General features: G+C 48.7%; 1 protein-coding gene across 2 annotated transcripts in view; it reads left to right on the forward strand.

The window, feature by feature from the left end:
• Positions 1–947: 947 nt before the first annotated feature.
• CRMP1 (collapsin response mediator protein 1) overlaps positions 948–20,674 on the forward strand; it is a 49,025-nt gene continuing 29,298 nt past the window's right edge. The window contains exons 1-5 of one of the 2 annotated variants that reach the window (XM_041474025.1): positions 1,290–1,465; positions 2,028–2,116; positions 5,616–5,619; positions 14,581–14,620; positions 17,914–18,002. In XM_041474025.1, the coding sequence (XP_041329959.1) occupies positions 1,290–1,465; positions 2,028–2,116; positions 5,616–5,619; positions 14,581–14,620; positions 17,914–18,002 (398 nt within the window). Of the gene's footprint in view, positions 1,662–2,027; positions 2,117–5,615; positions 5,620–14,580; positions 14,621–17,913; positions 18,003–20,674 lie in introns of both variants that reach the window. The other variant, XM_041473953.1, reaches the window with a different exon arrangement.

The following is a 20,674-nucleotide window of genomic DNA, read 5'->3' on the forward strand; positions in this document are numbered from 1 at the left end:
GGCAAGCACCATGCGGGCCCGGGAGCCTCCCGGGGTGCTGAAGGGACAGCTCCGGGGGGCGAGCCGCGCTCCAGCCGCTTCGAGCGGGATCCGCGGGGACACGCTCGGCTCCCCGCCTTCCTGGGGGCTCGGCGGACACTCAGGGGCCGTGGGCCGCACACCCAGGCCCGCGGAGCCGGCGCCCCATGCCCGCTGGCAGCTCAGGCAGCGCTCGGAACGATCACTTCCGTGTCAGGGCCGGCGCCCCCGGCCTGCAGCCCCCTCCTGTAGCCCCCGGCCTGCAGCCCTCTCCTGCAGCCCTCTCCTGCAGCCCCCTGCCCCCGCGGCAGGCGAAGGGGTCGGGCACCCTCCAGGCCGCCGCAGCGGGGGAGCAGCAGCCGGGGGCGGCGGGGCGGAGCAGAGCCGCCACCACCCCCGCGGGCACCAGCTGCTGCGGCAGGGGCAGCGCCAGCCCCCCTGCCCTGAGGCTGGTTCTGCTTCCCCCCACACGCCGGCCACCCCTCGCTCTTCTCTCCGCCGCTCCCCCTGCGGCCGCAGACCGACTCCGAGCGACGCTGGCCCGTCCCCCGCCCGTACCGGGGGCTGCCGCGGCCGCGCCCCCCGCCCCGCCCGGGCACCGCCGCAGCCTCTCCCGCGGAGAGGGGCGGGGGCAATGTGAGCGAGCAAAGTGGGAGAAACTCCCGCCGGCTCGCCCGGGGGGGGCAGGGGAGGTTCGGAGCTTTTCTCTTTTTTTTCTCTTTTTCTTTTCGCCTCCCTTTTATTCCAGCCCCGAAGCCACGCAGCAGCGGGTGACCGGCGCCCGCCCGCCCGCAGGGCAGGACCCCGTTGTCACCGGCCGCGTGTGCATGCGGCGGGCTCCCTCCCTGCCTCCGCCCCCTGCCTCCCGCCCCCCGGATCATTCTATACCGGGGGAGCTGTGCACTGCGGTCCCTGCTCGGGGAATCGCTGCTGCTCTTCCCATTCGTCAGGGGCTTTCCAATCACCTGCCTCTGCCACCCTCTCCGCTCCGCTCTTTGTACTTTATTTTCACGTGCTCTTTACTAACACGGCTATTTTTAAATCCCGCTCGGATTTATTTCTCTCTCTTTCTTTCGGGGGGGGGGGGGGGGGGGGAGGGAGGTAAACGTTTGCAGGTCCCTAACGGAAAGATCCCACCAGCCAACCCAGCTCCGCCACTGCTGCATCCATCCATTCATTTTTATGGTCACTAACAGCCTATCCCGGTAGTGGAAGGTGCAGAGAAGTGGGAGGCAGGGAGAGAGATAGAGAGAGAGATCCGGACAGCGAGAATGGCCGAGAGAAAGAGGAACTGGAATAAAGAAGATGACCTGCCTGTGTATCTAGCTAGGCCGGGCACAACAGCCCAGACACCGCGACAGAAATACGGGGGAATGTTCGCCTCTGTGGAGGGGGCCTATGAGAACAAAACCATCGACTTCGATGCCTACAGCGTGGGGAAGAAGGGGTCCCGGACCCCGCGGAGCGGCAGCCGGCACGACATGCTGGACGGAGGGGACAACTACAGCGAGACCGCCAGCGACATCAGCGAGATCTCCGGCTCCGTCATCAGCTCCCCGGGAGACCGGGAGGACAAGACCCCGGGCGTGGAGATCAAATACCCCACGGGGAAGGAGCTGCTGCAGGGCCAGGACAATGGACAGGTGAGCGGGGCCCGGGCTGGGAGGTGGGAGCCGCCGCCCCCGCTCGCTGGGCGAGCCGAGCCGAGATTGCTGTACCAAGCGGAGCCGTGCCGAGCCGTGCCGCAGAGCCCCGCTCGCCGGTACAGGAGGCTGGGGGCCGCCTTCGCGGGGGAGTTTCAGCACGGCAGGTGGGGGAGGCACGGCCCCCTGCTCCCGGGCACGCTGATGCTCTAGGAAGAGCCCGGCTGGCCCCCGAACTTGGCAGAGCTTAGCGGGGGCGGGAGGGGGCGACCCCAGAAATCCTTTTCCTTTGTAAGTGATGGCGATGACTCCGTTTCTCCGTTTCTCCGTTTCCTTTCCTGCCCGTGCCGGGGGACTGGAGGGCAGCTCGGGTCCCTCAGCGCCTCCCCGCCGCCCCCGGAACAAAGCCGGGCCCGCTGCACTCCCGAACTCGCCGGGGAAACTCCGCGGAGCCTGTCCCAGGCACAGCTCCAGGATCTGCCCCGAACCCCCGCCCTGTCTCTGCCCCTGCTCCCCCCGGCTCCTTCTGCGCCTGCATTGTCTCCCCGGCAGGGAGCGCGGAAGGCGGGAGGATCCGAAACCTCTGACCCGGGCTCCTCTACCCTGGCTCTGCAGCCTGGACTGATGTTGGTGGCTCAAGGAAGAAGTGAGCCGGTGGGCTGGCCGGCCCCTGACGGCTGTGCATCTCCATCTTAGCCCTGTCGGTGGCATGCAGGCTGGAGGCAGACCCGGGGGGATGGCTCTCATGGGATCCCGGGCTGTCATTGATTTCCCCTTAGAAAGAAATGCGGCCTTGCAGTGATGCTTCTGCATGGATACACCCTGTTCCTGAGTACCCAGCCTGCAGCCTCTGTGGCTTGTCTACACTCTGCTCTTTCCACAGGCTGAATTGAGAGTTTCCACTCTCTTCACTCCTCTTCAATTTGAGCATGAATGTGGTGCTGGTTTGCTCTGGCCAGGGGATTGTGTGCAGGTGCCACATGGCCTCCCGAGCAGTCCAGCGGGTGTCTGCTGTGGTGGGACACTGCAGCGACCAAGCAGGGCTTGGTGGGACACTGTGCCTGGGATGCTGCTGCTTTCTCTGCAACAACCCCAGGGCTGCCTTCAGAGGCTGCCAGCTGCAGTGCGATCTTCTCTTTTCTAGCTCACCTGAACTCCTGAGTTTTTTTGATCAGGGCTCTGGGACAGTGGGAGGGCACAGCACACCCCATCTTCTGGCACATCCATGGTGCTGCATCCCCGTTTTCCCTGCTTCCTAAGTCAGCCTGGGACTCAGGGTAGTGAGCACACACTGCACACTGCTTCTCTGGATCCCATTGTGCTTGCAAAGTTGATCAAAGCGAGGTGAAGATGACGTTGGTAAAGCAGGCAAGATTTGGCCACTGGCTTAGGAAAGTGCACTGTAAGCAGCAGATACATGTGACCCCTGTACAGTGACATCCAGAGTTTTTACAAGTTTCAAACAATGATTTCTGGGAAGATGTGTCAGGGATGTGGTCTGGGCACTCAATGGTTTTTATCTATATATGTATCATAGGGGTGGGTGTGCTAGGAGCCCCAGAGTGTGTGTCCTTGGCGGGATTAACTTGGGCACAGCTTTGCAGTGCCTTTTACCCTCAAGCACCATGGGTGGAGGGAGGCATTCTGTGAGACAGAGAAAAGATAGAAGCCACTTTACCTCTCCAGCAACTGCTGATATAGCATCTGCCTGGCTTGGCCTGGTTGTGTTATCCCCCATGAGCTCCATGAGCTCAGGACAGAGCTGGTGTGTGACAATGGGGTAGTGACAAGGAGGGCAGAACATGACAGTGCTGTTGGGGTCAGAGACGTTGGTGAGGACAGAGCAGGCAGTGCCACCCGGGTCAGTGCCATCAGGGACAGAGCAGGCAGGGCCATCAGGGGCAGTGCAAGGCAATGCCATCAGGATCAGTGGTCTGGGGGCAGCGCAGGGCAGTGCCATTAGGGTCAGTGCTATGGGGACAGTGCCGTGCGGACTGCCATCAGGCTTCATGCCGTGAGGACGGAGCAGGCAGTGCCATTGCCATGTGCAGCACAGCAGGACCCACCGCCGGGGGTTATATCCCCCGTCCCCACCCTGCGGCAACCCACGCGTGGGATCCTGCCGGTGACCTCAGCGTGCGAGCGGGGCGGCGGAGGAGCTGGTGGGGCGGCGTTTCCCAGCGCCGGTGCGGGAGGGAGGGAGGCTCCGGCTGGATTGATGGGCTGTGAAGGGGGGCCAGGCGGAGGGGTGGGGGACAGGAGGGAAGGAAACGCTTCCTGGGTTGCGCTGAGCGAATCCTGCTCCGACCTGCAGCCGGGAGGGCGCTGCTGCCGCCGGCAGAGGCAGCGCTCGCCGACCCCCCCGGGAGCCGCGTCCCTGTTTGATTGCAGCCGGAAAAAAAAAGGTGCCGGGTTTGCCAGGCTCCCCTTCCTCTGGGCGACGGAACTTCGCCCCCATTCTACCGCTGTGCCGGGTCGCCCCCGCCCCGCCCCATCACCCGCCCGGGCTTCGTATTATTATTCGTCTCAGCACCGCCGGTGTTGTTCCGCCGGGCTCGGCTCGCTCCTCGGGTTCGTTGCGTGCTCCCGGCGCTAGGGAGAGCCGACATGTCTTACCAGGGCAAGAAGAGCATCCCGCACATAACGGTAAGCGGCCCCGGGCGCAGCGAGCGCTGCCCGCGCTCCTTTGTTCGCGGGGCGGGGAAGGGCGTGCGGCGGCCGCGCAGTGCCCGGGGCCGCGGGCAGCCCCAGACTGCGGGGCCGGGGCTCCCCGGAGCGACGGGGTGCGGGCGCCGCCGCCCGTCCTCCTGCCGCTGGAGCTCTGGGCGAGGACTGAGTTAATTTAATTTTATTTTAGAATTTCATTATTATATTTTTATTTTATTTCTTTATTGTATTCTGTCTCCACTTGCTCGCCCGCCGCCCAGGCGGAGCTCAGCGCTGTGTGCTCGCTCCATCCCGGGGCGGGGAGGGAGGGAGGGCCGGCGGGGGGCTCGTCCCGGCGCTGTCGGGGCCGGGGCCGGGGGTACCGCCCTCCCGAGGAGCCGGGCCCGGGGAGGCTCGGCCGCCGGGCGAGGCAGAACAAAAGAGGGAGGGGACCACCGCAGCACAACGTGCCCCTGCCACCGCCCCCCGCAGCGGGCAGGGGCAGCGCAGCCTCGGCGGGGCAGGGGCGGTGGGCCGGGGGGAGGCACAGGGTGCGGAGAAATGGGAGGTGGGCGAGCGTGGGCGTGGGGGGAAGCGTGGAAAATCAAAGAGCGCCATGATGCCGGCACCAACACCTCTGCGCGCTATTAATACATCAGGCGTGGTGGGAATCAGAAGTCAAAGAGTTAATCATAACCATCCTCTTCCTAACGGTGCCTGTCTCCCGCTAGATGCTTTTGTACCCGAGCAGAGAGAGCTACAATAGGGTATGCTTTCCATGCCAGAAAGAAAGGACTTGGTTTCTTTCATACAGTTTATGCTTTCCCTTAATACACACGATCTGCGTATATAGAGGCTGAGATAAAGAACAGGCAGAGGTGGCGCATAGGGGTGTGGTGGGGGAAAATCGCACCCGGAGCTTGCCCACACGGCAGAGGTTTTCCCCAGCACAGGTGTTGGACTCCAGGTTGTTTCTTTCCTCTTGGGGGACTGGATCACTGGATGATGGGGTCACTGTGGCACCTGGGGCAGAGATGAGCGGGGAAACGGGGTGAGCTCCCAGATTGCTTGGGTTCCTGGAGCTTTCACTGGAAAGCCGGCACGGTGTGTCGCGGGGCAAGTTTCGGTGTCTGGAGGAGCGGGCTGCCGGGTGGGTGTGGCACCTTCCTGAGCGAGCCCGGTGCTCATCGGCGTTAGTGGAGCCAGCGCTACAAAGCTTGTAAGCTCCTCGCGGCTTTCTCCCTGTATAATAAAAACATCCTTCAGTCAAAATATTTGTTCGGGAGGGAGACAACATCCTTCTAAAAGCTGAGTTTCATGATAGCGAAGTGCCGCATTTATGCAGGTTTCCACTATCAATAGGCAGCAGTGCCTGGTGGCCAGGGCTGAACCTGGATGCTGCAGTGGCTTTTTGGGTGATGGCTCCTCTTGCCTCGTTCCTCAGTGCGTTGTGTGACTTACAGTTACTCAGGGCGTGTCTGGGTCGGGGGAGACCCCGGTTACCCTCTGGTGTCAGGTGCTTTGTGCATCGCTCAATCTTCATTTGAACCCGGAGTGTAACGTGGTCACACCCATAGCTAGTTCTTTGCTCTCCAGTTTGGAGTAGAATGAGAAACTGGAAGAATTAGGAGTCTTTGCCTCAGAATCAACAGTTCCTTTTAATTTCATCGCTTCTCACGAATTTTTTTTTCTCTGTGCTGTGGAGAGGATTGCTGTGAAAAAGAAAGCCCAAACCTCAGCCTTTTCTCTTCGAAATGGGATGTGCTGAAGCTTCTATAAATTAATACGCGTTAGCTTTACTGTTGAGTTTTGTGACCAAATCAAAGGCATAAATTAACATTAGTGAAGTTGGCAGGCATCAGGGCTGGACTATTTTTGGAGCTTTTTTTACACTTCTGGCCCTTCTCCTCCAGCAGAAGCAAATCAGGCACTTTGTGTCAGACCTTGTACACACTGTCTGTCCCACAAGAACCCTCAGCGTCTATTTGTGTGTATATTCTGAAGCCCCATTCCAGTGTGGTAAATTAGGTGTTTCATCCGGCCACTAAGGAAATACATTGTAGCTTCTGGGCTCTAAAGAAATATGATAGCTCTGTAGAAGTATGCAACAGTGATGATGAAATAATATAAAAATATCATTTGTTACTGTTCTTAACATTTCCCCCACTCACACTCCTGGGTTTTGGAGCTACACTGGCTCCTGGGTTCATTGGAGAAGTGAGAAACTAATTTCTGTTGGTGTCCTGGGTGCTGATACTTTGCTGTGGATTTTCCAGTACCAAGTCTGTGTTACTTGCATGGGGCCAGGAGCTGTCCTGAGCACACAACAGCAACACCCAGCAACAGCATCCAGCCACAGACATTGCAATCAGCAGTCAGTACCTGGCCAAAACTTCCCTCTGGGATCAGGTCTGCAGCATCAGGAGCTGGGAAGGAAGAGGCAGCAGCTGGTTTCACCTCTGATCGGTGGGAAGCAGATACCACTCTTGGGGAAACAACCCTGTGATATCCTGTCTGGGTACTGTTTTTGGTGCATGTGGCCATAACTTCCTCCTTGTGGTTAGTCTGACTGTGCCTTGCCTCCTGACTCCTTCAGACAGCAGCGCCTGACTGATAGCCCCTGCACCTCTTTTACCCAAAGCAGCTTTATTCCTGCTTTCCCTTCTCCCCTTGCTCGTGGTAAAGACACTGTTGCACACAGCCCTCTTTGGCACTGGGCATCTCCCTGCTCTCATTTACCAATCTGCATGGTTTGTCTTCATTTCACCTTCCTCTTTTTTTCTTTCAATTTCAGTGTGAAAATTCATGCTTCTTGAATTTTATCTCATTTGTCCTTCTGCCTGTTACGCATCCCATGCAGCATCCAGGCTTGCTGTTAGTGGAGCACCAGCACTGTGCCAGTGTAAGGTGCCATTCAGTTGTGAGCCAGACTGGAGAAACTGGGCCCTTGTGTGTAACTACAGTGGGAGGGGAAGGACCTCTGTATTTGAAGCACCAGACCAGTCTGGGGATGTATAATAGAAATGCATTGAACCAGTGAGTGTAAGCACTTCAGTCATGTCTTCTGCGCTGTGTTGAAGTCCTTGGCAGGTGGGTTTCAAACCCCTGGTTCAGGAGTATTAGCTGGAGATGGAGCAGGGTGTGAATGATGTAAGGGTGGCTAGGAGTGCAGGAGCACTTTTCCCAGTCCTTGTAGTATGGACAGCCACCACATCCATTGCTGAGGTGTTTTTCTGCATGAGGTAGCAATCTTTTGTGCTTCGGTTGTGCAGGATGTTCTCATGCAGATCAGATTTTTCAGGATATAACCCCCAGCCCATTGCTTTTAACATCATTATTATACTCCTTGTGCCATATATTACAGGGAATCAATGGAGATCGTGACACGGAAATACCTGTTGCAAATTATTTTGGCTTCTGTGTTTTGGTAGCAGTTGGCAATTTTCAAGCAAGGCCTGAGCTTAGATGAACTCAGAATTGTACCATGGTGGCCTATTAAACAATGTGGCCTATTAAATGCCTGTGACAGGACGTGTTTGTTCCAGCAGCAACTGCACCCATTAAAACATAATCTCTGTGAGATCAGTGAAGAGGAGGTGTGAACACAATTCTACTGAGCAAAGGCAGAATAGCTAGTCACCAAAGCAAATGCAAGGAGGCATTTGGGAGAGGAAAATGGTGCCTGAATCCCTTGGAAAAAAAAAGGGAATCATCTTTCTGGGTATGGTCCAAGGATTGGCATATGAGTGGGGAAAGACACTGCTGGTCCTGAGCTGACAGACTGTAAGGCACAGGGAGACAGAGAGCACAAAAATGTGATGTTAAAGAGGAAGGATCTCACTACTGAGCATAACAAGAAAAGAAAATAGAAGATCTGGCACTACATGAGAAAAAAAAAAACCCAAACAAAAAAACAGATGCAGAAAAATGGGGAGACTGAAGAAATTCAGAGGAGTGGGCACAGAGAATAATTTTGCTTGTTACGTTTAGAATTGGTATGAAGAGAGATGAGAAGTAGGCTTCAGCTGAAGATGGCAGAGAGAGAGAGAAAAAATCCATTAATCTGGATTTCTGCTGTGTGACACACTGCTTCAGGATGGAAACTCTGTTTGGTCTGAACAAAGTGCTGGGATAATGTGTGGTGTTCTGGTGTGAGAGCTGCCAGCCAGTTCATTTTGGACACCAGAGGAGACATATCCTACAAATGCAGGACATGGTGAGTACCTGGAATGGTGGACCAAAGTCCTTGGTCCATAGCTACATAAAAGCTACACTCAGATTGCTCTGTTACTTGCCAGAAGTGTTTGAAAAGCCTACTGAGGGCTGGGCATGGGAACATTGCCTCATGTTACTATTATGTTCTTGGTGCAAGATTTTGGCTGATTTAGACAACACTTTTTGTCCTGTTTTAAAACACCAAGGCCTGGGACTTCTGGATGCCTTCTTACTCTTGAACATTTGCTTAATCCTCAAAATTACATGATCCCATGTGTGTCTGTTTAACAGACTTGTCCCCTTTCAGTTTACTCATCTGTCAGTGAACTTATGTGGATTCACATTGTGTAGTGGACTGGACTTCAGCCTGGCAGCTCTGGGGATGCTTTAGCTGCTTCACTATAAGTTTTTGGTCTTCCAACCACCATTTCTATGATTCTGTGACACATCTTTCCCTTTCTTTTTTCTATAGGAGAAAAAGTGGCTGCTTTTTCCTATGTCAGTTCCATATGGTGACTTAAAATACATTCAGAGTAGGTCCTTCTGGGGACATTTCTATGGAGACTGAAACCTTTGGCACAGGGACAGAAGGAAGGTTTTGGGGCAGTGATTCCTTTAACTGCCAAAGCAAGTTCATCAGTCAATGCCCTCAGCAGGGCATCAGTGTTTTCAGCATCATAGCTGGTGCCACCACAGAGAACTGAGCTGTGGTTTGCTGGAAGCAGGTTTGGAAAGGGGACAGTGGCTGTCTGGGAAGACATCTGATGCAGTGGGGTGCTTGTCTGAATCTTCTTGCAAGTGCTGAGAGAACTGCTGCCAATGAACTACTTTTCTGATGAGAGATCAGGATCTGTTGTTTTCTTTGCTGCCATTTCTTTCAGAATCAAGAATTAGTTGAGTGGTAAAAGCGTGAAACTTCCATTTTCATTTGGAGGAGCCAGCAGAGACCACTGGCTTGTGAAGCACTTGGGAGTTAGTTGAGATAAACTTGGGGTTTGTACATATGAGAGAGATAAATGCTTTTGTTTGTACGAGAAAGAAGGAATAGAGATGAGCAGCAAAATAATTTGCAGGTTTCTAATTTTGCTACATATGCAGATGGTGGCCTTGTCCCCTGAAGCAGATTGGGATTATGTTTGCTTGTCACAAGACAAAAGTTTTCATCTGTAGCGCATGTCCTAATGAGTTTTAAGATGTAAGGTATTGTTTATGAATAATAAATGTTCCTGCTGACTTCAGTGAAGTCTACACTCTGTAAAATCTCCTACGTATAATAGTGAGGACCCAGGTGACTGGCTAGAGGAGTAGGCAGTGCTCAGAGTGAAGAGGCTTGGAAGGGAAGTCAGGGCTGATACCATGTGAGGTGAGGCAGCAAGCATCACAACTTGCTCTCACTGGCAGAAAAAGAAGGTATGTGACGCAACATGACAGCACAAAGTGTCTGAGTGCAAACAATGCTCATGGTACCCACTGCATTTAGCTGATCATGAATTGTCATTGCTAACATAATTTTAAAGGCATTTTCTACTATTCTGTTTTGCTTGCATCCACCTGCTCTGTCAGAGAAGGGATTCCATATGGTCTCTTTGATGGATTTTGACTGTGATTGGTGCCAAGTCAGATATGTCCCAGTAACCTGATGCAGGTTTCTGATTAGAACTTAGATAAAATACATTTTCAGTTCAGTGGCCTAGAGAAGTCAGCCACGCTGTAAATGACTGTTACTTTCTTCCCAAGTTTATGCTTTCCTATGAATGGCTTGCTGGGATTTTGAGATCCCCTTTAATTGACATAACCTGTGTGTAACCCAAGGGATGGGTATAGCAACATACGATGCAATGGTTCCAACCCTCCAGCCCCTGCATAGATGAAACCCCTGCTGATGCCAATGAATATTGTCATCAATAAGATATTTGTTGTCTTTCCCTTCTAAAAGCAAAGCAAAGATGACATTTTCAGTGAAGAAATCCCCATGGAGTCGGTAGCTGTAGGAGTAGCCCCTTTAGAATGGGTGATTAAGCAATGGAACTGCCAGCTGAATAGGAAGCCAGGTCTCAAAAGGGGAAACAAAAGAACATCAGATCTCTTAAATGAATAAAGATGAATGAATACATTGGCTATGGACCAAGATACAGCACTACTACAATCAGCATAATCCTTCCTAAATTAATTGCCATATAGTAGAGTGCATCTGTTAAGAAAAGAATCTTAAAAGCAGGATTCACCATTAGTGGCCTATCGGAAATGATGCCTCAAGGATGGAGTGTTTTACAAGGAATTCCCAGAGTTGATTCAGGGTTCACCTTCGCTAAAAGCCACTTCCTATGGAGGGTAATCTAGATGTGAAATTCAAAAGGAGGGATATTGCTGATTAAAAGCAGATCTTTTATAAGCAGACAGTACTTCATGAAATCCCATTTACAGCTCTTTGATCCTTATGAAAGGATTTTAAGCAAACATTCCTCTTGGGAAGGATATCTTTATTCTTTTGCTATTAAGTTTAAAAATGTTCCTTATTTGTAAGTACTTTGCTTAAAGTGAGGTAATTTAACTGTTTTGTATCACAGCTGGGTCTGAATCTGACCAGCTCTGACAAAAGACAACAAAATATATCCACGCACACTCAAAAAAAGTAAATCTCTTGTATATTGTGGGAATAAGTCTGCAAGAATGAGTGCATGGAAGCACAGAGGGGCTCTGAGTGTCTCCTTCCACTGTTTGCCAGTGGGTCTTCAGCCCTTGAGAAATGACTTCCTTGCAAAGATTCTTGTGGAGATTTGGATAATCAAGGAGAACACAAATATCACAAATAGCCTGTGTTTCTTGCACCTTCCCTCTGAACTGAATTCTGTGTCTTTTGTAACTCTCGGTGGACTCTTTAAAACCTTAGTAACAAAGAATTCTGCTTCTCAGATGCTAAAAAAGTAATGTCTTGCTTGGAAGTGTGATAACATAGCTTAATGCCTTTTTATGTCTATTGCATTTGATCTGATGTCTTTTAAACCACGTGCCTTTATAGACAGAGAACTGAAGTGCAGGTGGATTTAGAATTTAAACTGTTTTCGAATGGCTATTTAGCATAAAATCCTTAGTCATCTTCAGGGCTCTTGACTAATCTGGCTTTTAGAGAAAACAGCCATTGTTTGTCTGGAGATGTATGGACAATGTTATATTCTAGTAAGTCCTTACAATTACACAGAGGATGAAATCATTACTGAGTGTTTCCTCATCCTCTAAGCATGGAAGATCTGGGTTTGAGTGTTGCAAAGACTTTTTTGGTTGGCAAAAGCTGCAATGCAGCAATTGTAAAGGTCCAAACCAAGAATTAAGCAGCACAGCACTTAGACCTGTGTGCTGAATACGTTATCTGAAGTCAGTTGTATATAAATGGTAAAGCAAACTGTAAATAATTAAAAATATATGGTTCACTTGATTTAGAGATGAAGATCTAATATGAAGATGTTCAATTTGTGGAAGAAAAGGAAAAATGTAATTGCATATATTGGAATTGCAGTCTGGACAGATGCTGCTATTTGATGGAAACACTAGTCTTGGAATCTCTTGGAATCTTTTTGTATGGCTAGAATACATAATGGCTTTTTTTTTTTTTTTTAAGCTCCATCTTGTATGATGAAAGCGTGGTTTTCTCTGAAAGATTCCTGCAGATCCAGTGCATAGGTCTCTACCCATGCTGTAGAGAAAATGTGTGGTTTCTATAACTTGTGCTGCATTGTATTTTGACACACTGCACCAATTTGAAATAATGTTTGGTAAATCTTATGGCAGTTTTATTTTTTCTGTTACTGTGTTTTAGTAGTCCCAAGAAGCAATTTGAGAACTGCATGTCTAAAAGCTATTTGAATTTTGTTGTGTATTTTTAGATACCACCAGCTCTGAGGGGAGTGGGTGAATGGGAAAAGGCTAATTTTAAATTTCTTTGCAACTGTTCTTGCTCTAACATTTGATTTGTAATTTCGAATAATCCACAGCAAAGCGATTTTCTGCCCAAGGGAATTTGGTTTCATTTGTATTTGCATGGAGCCCTGTGCAGGACTGGGGACCATGGCAGGGCTCAGGCTCGTGGTCCTGAAGGTTGGTCAGATGCTGCTTCTCTCTGCTGGCCTTTTGCCATTGGTGTGCATGAAAATGTGGACACGCTTCACAAGAGCTGAACCAAGCTGATTCAAACCCCAGCAAAACAGGCAGTTTGTACAAAGTGTGCCAGTCACCAGCTTACAGATGTTCCGTGTTGCTCTTGCTGTAGTGGAAACAATAGTTGTGAGGGAGCGACAGCCGCCGCCTCCAGTCTGAGCAGCCCGCCCTTCCTCCTGCAGCACACGAGCCGCGGTTGTGGCATCTCCTTCTGCTGCCATGAAAATTGCTGTCATGTCACAGACTAAGCTCTGCAGCTTTGCTGCCAGGTTAAGCAGGAGAAGCTAGACTGTGATTAGGAAGAGATCCCCAGGGAAGCAGTGTGCAGGGTTTGAAGGGGAAGGGCTGGGAGTAGCAGGAGTGGCTGTATCATACTCAGCAGTGGGCTGAGGCACGAGGTGCCAGAGCGCCTGTGAAATGGAGCTGCAGGGGACACAGCAGACATGCATCGTGGCTGAGCTGATGCTGTGTCATGGCCAGGCACAGAACTCAGAGGCAAACAGCATTGCAGTAATGCAGTTGCATCATTGCAATAGCGATGGGTGGAGAAGAAACACCTTGGCTCCCACACCCAGCAGTGGCTGCAGAGCGTGGGTTTACAGTGTGCTTTCTGCATCTCCCTTGTCAATGAGAGCAGGCCTTTTTACCCCTTGCATCTTGGCATCCCATTAACTGTTCAATGTAATGCTCCCTCTCTGTTTTTCCATGTTCCTGCTGTCTGTCTTTGGCAGCCTGGAGGGAGGAGAGGGTCCTGACAGCTTCTTTTGGCTTGCTGTGGGAAGAGGTGGGCTGGCAGCTTCTTGTGCCAGGCAGTGCACTGAAGGCTTGGTATGGAGCCCTTGGAGCTCAGCAGGCAGGGAACCATTGCCTGAGGCACCTGCCAGCTGAATAGAAAAGTGGCAGCCACCCTAGAAAGGCTGACAGTGTTGTCACTTCCTGAGCTGAGTGATGAGCACCTGAGGGTCAGTGACTGGCTGAGGGTACCTCTGGGAGCTGGGTGTTCTTCCTCATGGAGATTACAGCTGGGAAGGAAAAATACAGGCCAGCAGTGCCAGGATTAGTTCAGGAACTTCAGGTCACTCCTCCCTTCCTTCACTGCTTTCCCCAGGGCACTGCAGAGTGTGTCTCTCTTCTGAAACAGGGAGAAAAGGACTCTGGTCCCTACTTTACCTGAACATTTGTCACATGGTAAGAAAATTGCAGGCAGTCTGCCTGACATCATGCCCCTGCTAAATAAATGGCCCCATGTCACACACAGCCTTCTGCATGCCCAAGGAGGTTAATGCACTTCACAGAGCCTGTGTGTGCCCAGATTTCTGTTCAGGATTTCACTGCAGCAAGGACCAGTGACCTAAGCCAGTGCAGGCTCACCCAGGCTCCAGTGGCTGTCCCTGAAGCCTGTGCTTAGGCTGTAGCAGGGAATGAATACTGCACGTGAACCAAACATTTGTATGAAATCTTGTTTCACAAAGAATACAACAAATTGCTTGTCAATATTAATCTGTGCCTCCTTTCTAGTAATTTATTTTTGTGTCATTTTTCCAGCCTATTCATGAAAGTGCATCTCTGTGATCTGTGCATCCAGGCATTGGGTACTGCTGCTTTGTCTAAGGACAAGCCAGCCCTGGTCTGGGCAGGGTGTTTGAGGCACTGCTGGTTTGCTTGTGCACAGTGTGTTGCTGAGGTGTCCACAGGGCACCCAGACTTCACCTGGGCTGCTGGCGCCCATCAACACCATCTGTCTCAAGGTGTTCTGCTTTACAGCAATCTGTAATGTGTCCTACACTTGGCAGATCAAGCTGGCTGGGAGATGTTCCAATGCAACTATTTGTCTTCTGAGTTTGCTGATATGCTGGAATGGAAGCATGCTAGAGATGTTTCCACAGCTCTCAGATTCGGATGAAAGCCGGGCAAGGCTCCACAGCACTGTCCCCAATGGCTTGTCAGTCTACCTGGGGTTGTGTGGTTTTTTGGCAGCCTAGTCTTCCATGGCTTCCTATACACAGCTGGGGGAACCTTAGCCTCAGGTGCAGGACGGCTCTTGCAACAATTCTGAATTTTTTGTATTTTCTTCTGAGGTGTAAAGAATTAAAATTTTCAAAGTCTCCATGAAGTGCAGGTGTTTATTCTCTACCGGAATTTCTTACACACTCCAAAATTCTGAACAAGGTGAGAATTTGTAGCTGAATACAAATTTGTAGCTTTATAGACCGAGGCCTAATTTAATGGCTGGCTCCATAGCTGAGTTCTTTCTTAAGACTGCATTTGTATCGTTTTTTAGATACAAATTAGCTTATTCTAATACCTAATTTTGTTACTTACATATTTATATCTGTATGTAAAAACATTTAAAATCCTTATGTCTACAGTTATTTTTCTGGAGCTGCGCTTCAGCTTTTAGTCTGTTTTATTTTCCTTGCCTGTTACATTTGTTTCTACTTACTATGCATCTTCTCCTGTTTTAAAAGAAATGAAATATAGAACTTGATGAGGGTGCAGATTTTTTCACTCCTTAGCAGTGACAGATGCAGTGCTCTGGGAACACTGCCTGCCTCTATTAGTAAGCTTGTGCCTCTTGTAATTGGACAGTATTAATGTTTAGGAAGGCAACTGAATGAGCTTAAAAAGAGCTCACAAGATGGTGGTCCCTGCAGGTCAGCAGGCAGCGTAGTAAATCATCATAGCGAGGAGGTGCAACTGCCAGCGCATGGCAAAGTAACTTATTACTATTCCTGCTGCTGATTCACAAGTCCTGCTGCAATTACAAGTGACAGTAGAGAGGCTGGGGAGAAAACAGGGAGCCTGCTCTGGCAAATTGCAGATGGAGGACTTGCATTCATCTCTGTTCTCTAATGAGAGGGTGACAGTGTCTGAGGCAGGTCCTGGGGACATCATAGTTCTGTGCCTTGGTTCTCCCCCCAAGGTCATGGTGCTCTGCAGCACATGGAGAAGAGCTTCAGACCTGCTGTGTGCATACTCTTTCTTTGTGCACTGTATTTAAAATGTCTTCCCCCCCCCTCCTTCTTCCTCCATTAAAAGTGTATGTTTCTCCCTTTTTCCTTTTTCTAGAATCATACAGAGGGCAATAAAAGCTTTGAACCTGCAAAATTGTTCAAGTACAAGCTAAAAAGTAAATGTGCATTGTATAACAGAGGTTACATTGTAACACCTCTAGCTCTGCTTTAGCACTTTTTCATGAACAGTTGTTTTTAGAAATTTATTGGTTTTGTTGTTCTGGTTTTATAGATTAAGAATATATCAACTTGTTTGTTTTCTAAAGTGGGAACTCAGGACATTCGTAGTTTATATGCCTGAGTCATGCTGTAATTAAAGCAGGAATTGAATCTGGACTAAGTAGTATAAAACATGGACAAACTGGAGATTCTGAGTTATTGTCTGGTGAGCCAAGGAAATAATTTATAATAAATGGCTATTTTTATGTATGAATGGGAAAAAATGGTTCTGACTGCTTTAAGAGTTTTCCAGCATTCACAGTCACTTGGCAAAATTCTTTCCAAAAGTGTTATGTACTTGTCATGGTTTAACCCCAGCTGGCGATTCAGCCCCACACAACCACTTGCTCAGTTCTGCCCCACCCCACCCCACTGTGGGATGGGGGAGAGAACTGGAAGGGTAAAAGTGAAAAAACTCGTGGTGGAGATGAAAACACTTTGATAATGGAAATAGAATAATCATAATAATAGTAATGATAACAATGCAATTGGTAGGAAAATTAAAAGGAGAGATTAATAAAACCAAAGAAGGACAAGTGATGCACAATACATTTGGTTACCACCCCACCCTCCTATTGATGCCCAGCCAGTCCTGAGGCAGTGCTCCTTCCAGCAACCTCCTCCTGAGTTTTTATTGCTGAGCATGATGCCATATGGTATGGAATATCCCTTGGGTCAGTTGGGGTCAGCTGTCCCAGCTATCTCCCCTCCCAATTCCTTGTGCTCACCCAGCCTCTTTCCTGGTGCTGAGCAGAGGAGACATTCACTCTCTAAGCTCTGCACAGTAACAGCTAAAACATCCTTGTGCTATCAGCACTGTTTCCAGCACAAGTCCAAACCAGCCCCATAGTTGCTGTGAGGAAGATTAACTACCCCTGCTAAAGTCAGAAGAGCACTGAAGTTATGGTCTTGCCCTGTCTTTGGGTAGGTGGTAGGAGGCTGGCATTTCCAGAATGACATCTTCAATGAGAGAATTTAAGTACTAGTTCTCTGAAATATGCTCTGGTAAAATCTGTTTCCTATAAAATGTAGTTTTTGAGAGCAGAATAGAACCATTTGAATAGAGAAGAATATAAGCAGACAATTGTTGTGAACAGTAACTCTTGCAGACTTGATATTTTGAACAGTCCTTCTTGGGGAAAAAAAGTTTTCTTCCTGGCACTTTAGAAAATACCAGGAGGTGTGGTGGGTCTTTGTGCTGTTTGTATGATATTTCAGGTGAACCAAACTTTGGGGGCTGCATTCTGTTCTCATGCATGGAGTGAGTGAGATAGGACATGGACAGTCTTAGCACAGAGTGTGCCCAATTCATCAACAGCCTGTGCCCTGCAGAAGTCACAAGTGATTACAATGAATTCTTCATGCTCACTAGAAACTGTGCTCAGCTGTGGGTCTGTACCACAGTACAGGAGACATGAGCTGTGGGCTGTGTCACTTGGCTGCTGCACAGGAGTTGTTCCTGCTGAGCTGGTGTTGAAGGAGCTTCCCTGGTGAGGAATTTCTAAGTGGCAGGGCTAAGCAGCCTCTTAGGACCTTGTTGCTCGCCATTCAAAGCTTTGTTACTTTTCCAGAGGTGCCAAGGGCGCCAAGTGAGCTCAGCCTGACCATTGCAGTGTTGGGCAGTTTCTTCTGGGGGCTTCTCTTTCCCTTTTGGCCCTTGTGCAGTGAGGTGGTAAAAGGGGGATGTAGTGGCGTTTCAGGTGTTTCTATGTGCAGTGATTGCTGCTTTGAGCAAAATGAACTCTGATGACGATGAGGTCTCGTGTTCCGAAAGTCAGGAATAAACTGAAACTCTCCTGAAATACGATGAAACCATCATATCCACTGAAGTGATCAATGAAACTATCCTGTCCACTGTCTGTGTACCCACATGAACTCACCTTTATATAGAGTAGTGTTTGATATTAATGGCTTTCTTTAAATTATGAGCATATTTGTTATCATATGTACGTTATTACATTTATTTATTTTGATAAACCCACATTTTCCCTTTTTTTTTCCTCCAGAGCGACCGACTGCTTATTAAAGGTGGAAGAATTATCAATGATGACCACTCGTTCTATGCAGACCTGTACCTTGAAGATGGACTTATAAAGTTGGTTTTTATTAAATACTGCTTTTTTTGCATGTGTGTTAACATAGACTACTGTGATTTCTTCATAGTGCTGACTTAAAATCTTTTGCTGACTTAAAATCTTTTGTGGGCAGAATCTCAGTGACCTCTAAATGTGAGACTGTAGTTGAGGAGTGTTTAATTACTAAATTCTGCCATTTTATCTTCACTAAGATTAGATAAGTAGAAAATATCTTTGCTGTAAATTGAAGATATTTGCTTTTTGAACAGTTCAATCACAGTTTCTTCCTAAATAGTTAAGGCAAGTAGGCACTCTCAAGAAAAAAAGTAATGGTAAGGACAATGAAAACTTTTTAAGTCCATGAATGGCAGAAAGCTCTCTACAGCTTTTCTCCCTATACTTAATCAGTGCAATTGCAGCCATGCTCTTAGGCTTGTAGGGCACAGAAATCTGAAATATGCCCCATGTTGCATGGTGCAAATGAGGACCTTCTGTGTCTCAGTTGCCTGTTGGTTAATGCTGAACCACAGCATGTTCTGTTCCTATAATGTTGTTATGCATTGTTACACAATTAGAAAGAAGGTCCTGATTTATCAGGCTGTAAAATACAGGAACTGGGAAAGTATCTGTTAGGTGAAAAACTCGAAGTATGTGTTACTGATAGCCTGGGAAGCTGTAACAGAGATGTCCATATGCTCTGTTGGTCCTGCCTTGGCTTAGTGGAGATGAGGGTCTCTAAGGTTTGCAAAGTTATGTAGTGTGTGAGCACTCTGATGTACACAAGGATCAAAGCCTTTTTCATGGTTGCTAAACACTTTCACTAGTGACCTAAGAAGCTTGGTCTCCAGCGGCTACAATTTGATGCACAGAAATATAATTATGGTTATTTGGTAAATAATTAATTGCCTACTTGTTTTCAGAGCTCCTTAAGCTCCTTTCAGAGCTCTTTAACATCAGATTAAAAGTCCAATTCTTTATATATCTGTGACTGCATATGTTATTATGATTCAGGTTATTATAACAGAATCACTGAATACTTTCATCCATGGACTGTGCAGTTTTCTTTTTAATACTTTGCTCTGCCTTTCCATTTGTAGTGTTAATTGAAGTGGCAAAAGTGGAGAGAACACACAATTTTGAACATGTATCTATTTTTAAAGCAATAGTTAGCCAAGTTGTACTCTCTTTGATGGGTGTTTTTGTTGAGTTTTTCTGTGGTTTTGTTAGTTCATGTGAAAATCTTCTATTAACACTTGTAAGCATCAGAACTATTTAAACAACTAAATGCATGAGATGCTGAGAGCCTGAAACTGCTGCGACATTTTGGCTTTGATTCCAGAAATGCAGTGGTAGTTAGTAGGCAGGTCAGCAGTGCCAGTCTTTCAGCTGCCCTTATTAAGTACATAGACTCCCTCTGAAATCCATGTGTGGATCCGAACCTCCAGGAAGTATCTCAGCTGCCCAAGCTAATTAGGGTTAATAATGAACAGACAGGCAAGATCTTAATTTTTAAGAAGCATTTATCTTTGCCCAAGGAGGCAAGTTCTCTATTTAGCACCCTGAGTTATGCCTGATGCCCTAGATTTAGATGACCCAAGATTTTTCTTTGAAAAGTGCAAGAAGTCCTGCTCTGAAATAATTTGTGAGGGCAACCTGCTGTGAGATGGGGTTGGGTTCTTACTGTGTTCAGATGATAAATTTTGCAACCTAAGAAAGCTCTGGGTTTGTTTGATCTCTCAGTTTCTTCAGGTGGAACTGCCCATTGTGTCCGAATATTTAACATCATTGTTAAATGTGGCTCAAACTTGTTTGGAGCTGGACCTTGAAACTCAGTCATCCTCATTTCAGTTGATGCTACAAGTTTCCAGCTGCAGATCCTGCTGATAATACAGAATTCTAACACAAAATGGAGCAGACACCAAACCACTCAGCCTAGAATAGGCAGTAGTGTCCTGGTTTTACCGGGCTATAAAAGATCTGGGTTATTTTTCTCACTCTGAAACGAAAACTGATTGGAGAAGAGAGGGTTGGGTTTCTCTTGCAGCCTAATGAAAAGATATGGGTCTTTTAATGCTTTTAATGCAGATCATTCTGCAGAGAGGAAAGCAGATGTAACCTTGAGTATGTTTGAAGATCAGCTGTAGTTTGGAGGATGTTCGATATTTCTTCCTGCCAGTGAATGCTCAAACTGGCTCCCTAGGTACAAGGAGCAGCAGTGCATGTGGATTTTTCCTACCTGAAACTTAAGCCCTGCACACTCAGATGGCAGCTGAGAGGCAGTTCTCCTTTATCTAAATAGTATTTAAAATATTTGGTAATTTAAATTGGTGTATAAATAATGTATTTTGCCTACATCTCTCCTGCCTCTGTTATCACATGAGGAAGTGAGCCCTGTGCCAAGTGACAGGTCATGGTCTGGTGCTCCATGTACTCTGCTCCATCCCTGCCAAGAGAAAGGGTTGGGTCTCTCTGGGCTGGAGGGACAAACATGTGGCAGGGTGGGGGCATGGTCTCCAGAGCTGGGCAAGTGATGAGTCAAGTTATGGGGAACCTCAGATGCCTAAAAAACATCTGGGCTTGATAACTGCAGAAGCACCACCACAGAGTTCTGGGGGAGGTTTTCAGCTTCCTTGGATGAAGTTTAGGAAGAGCTGAAGCCTGCTGTTTCTGTTGTGCTTTAGTCAGAATCACT

Source organism: Pyrgilauda ruficollis, unplaced genomic scaffold, assembly GCF_017590135.1.
Source record: "Pyrgilauda ruficollis isolate IOZ18807 unplaced genomic scaffold, ASM1759013v1 scaffold1, whole genome shotgun sequence".
Lineage (NCBI taxonomy): Eukaryota > Metazoa > Chordata > Aves > Passeriformes > Passeridae > Pyrgilauda > Pyrgilauda ruficollis.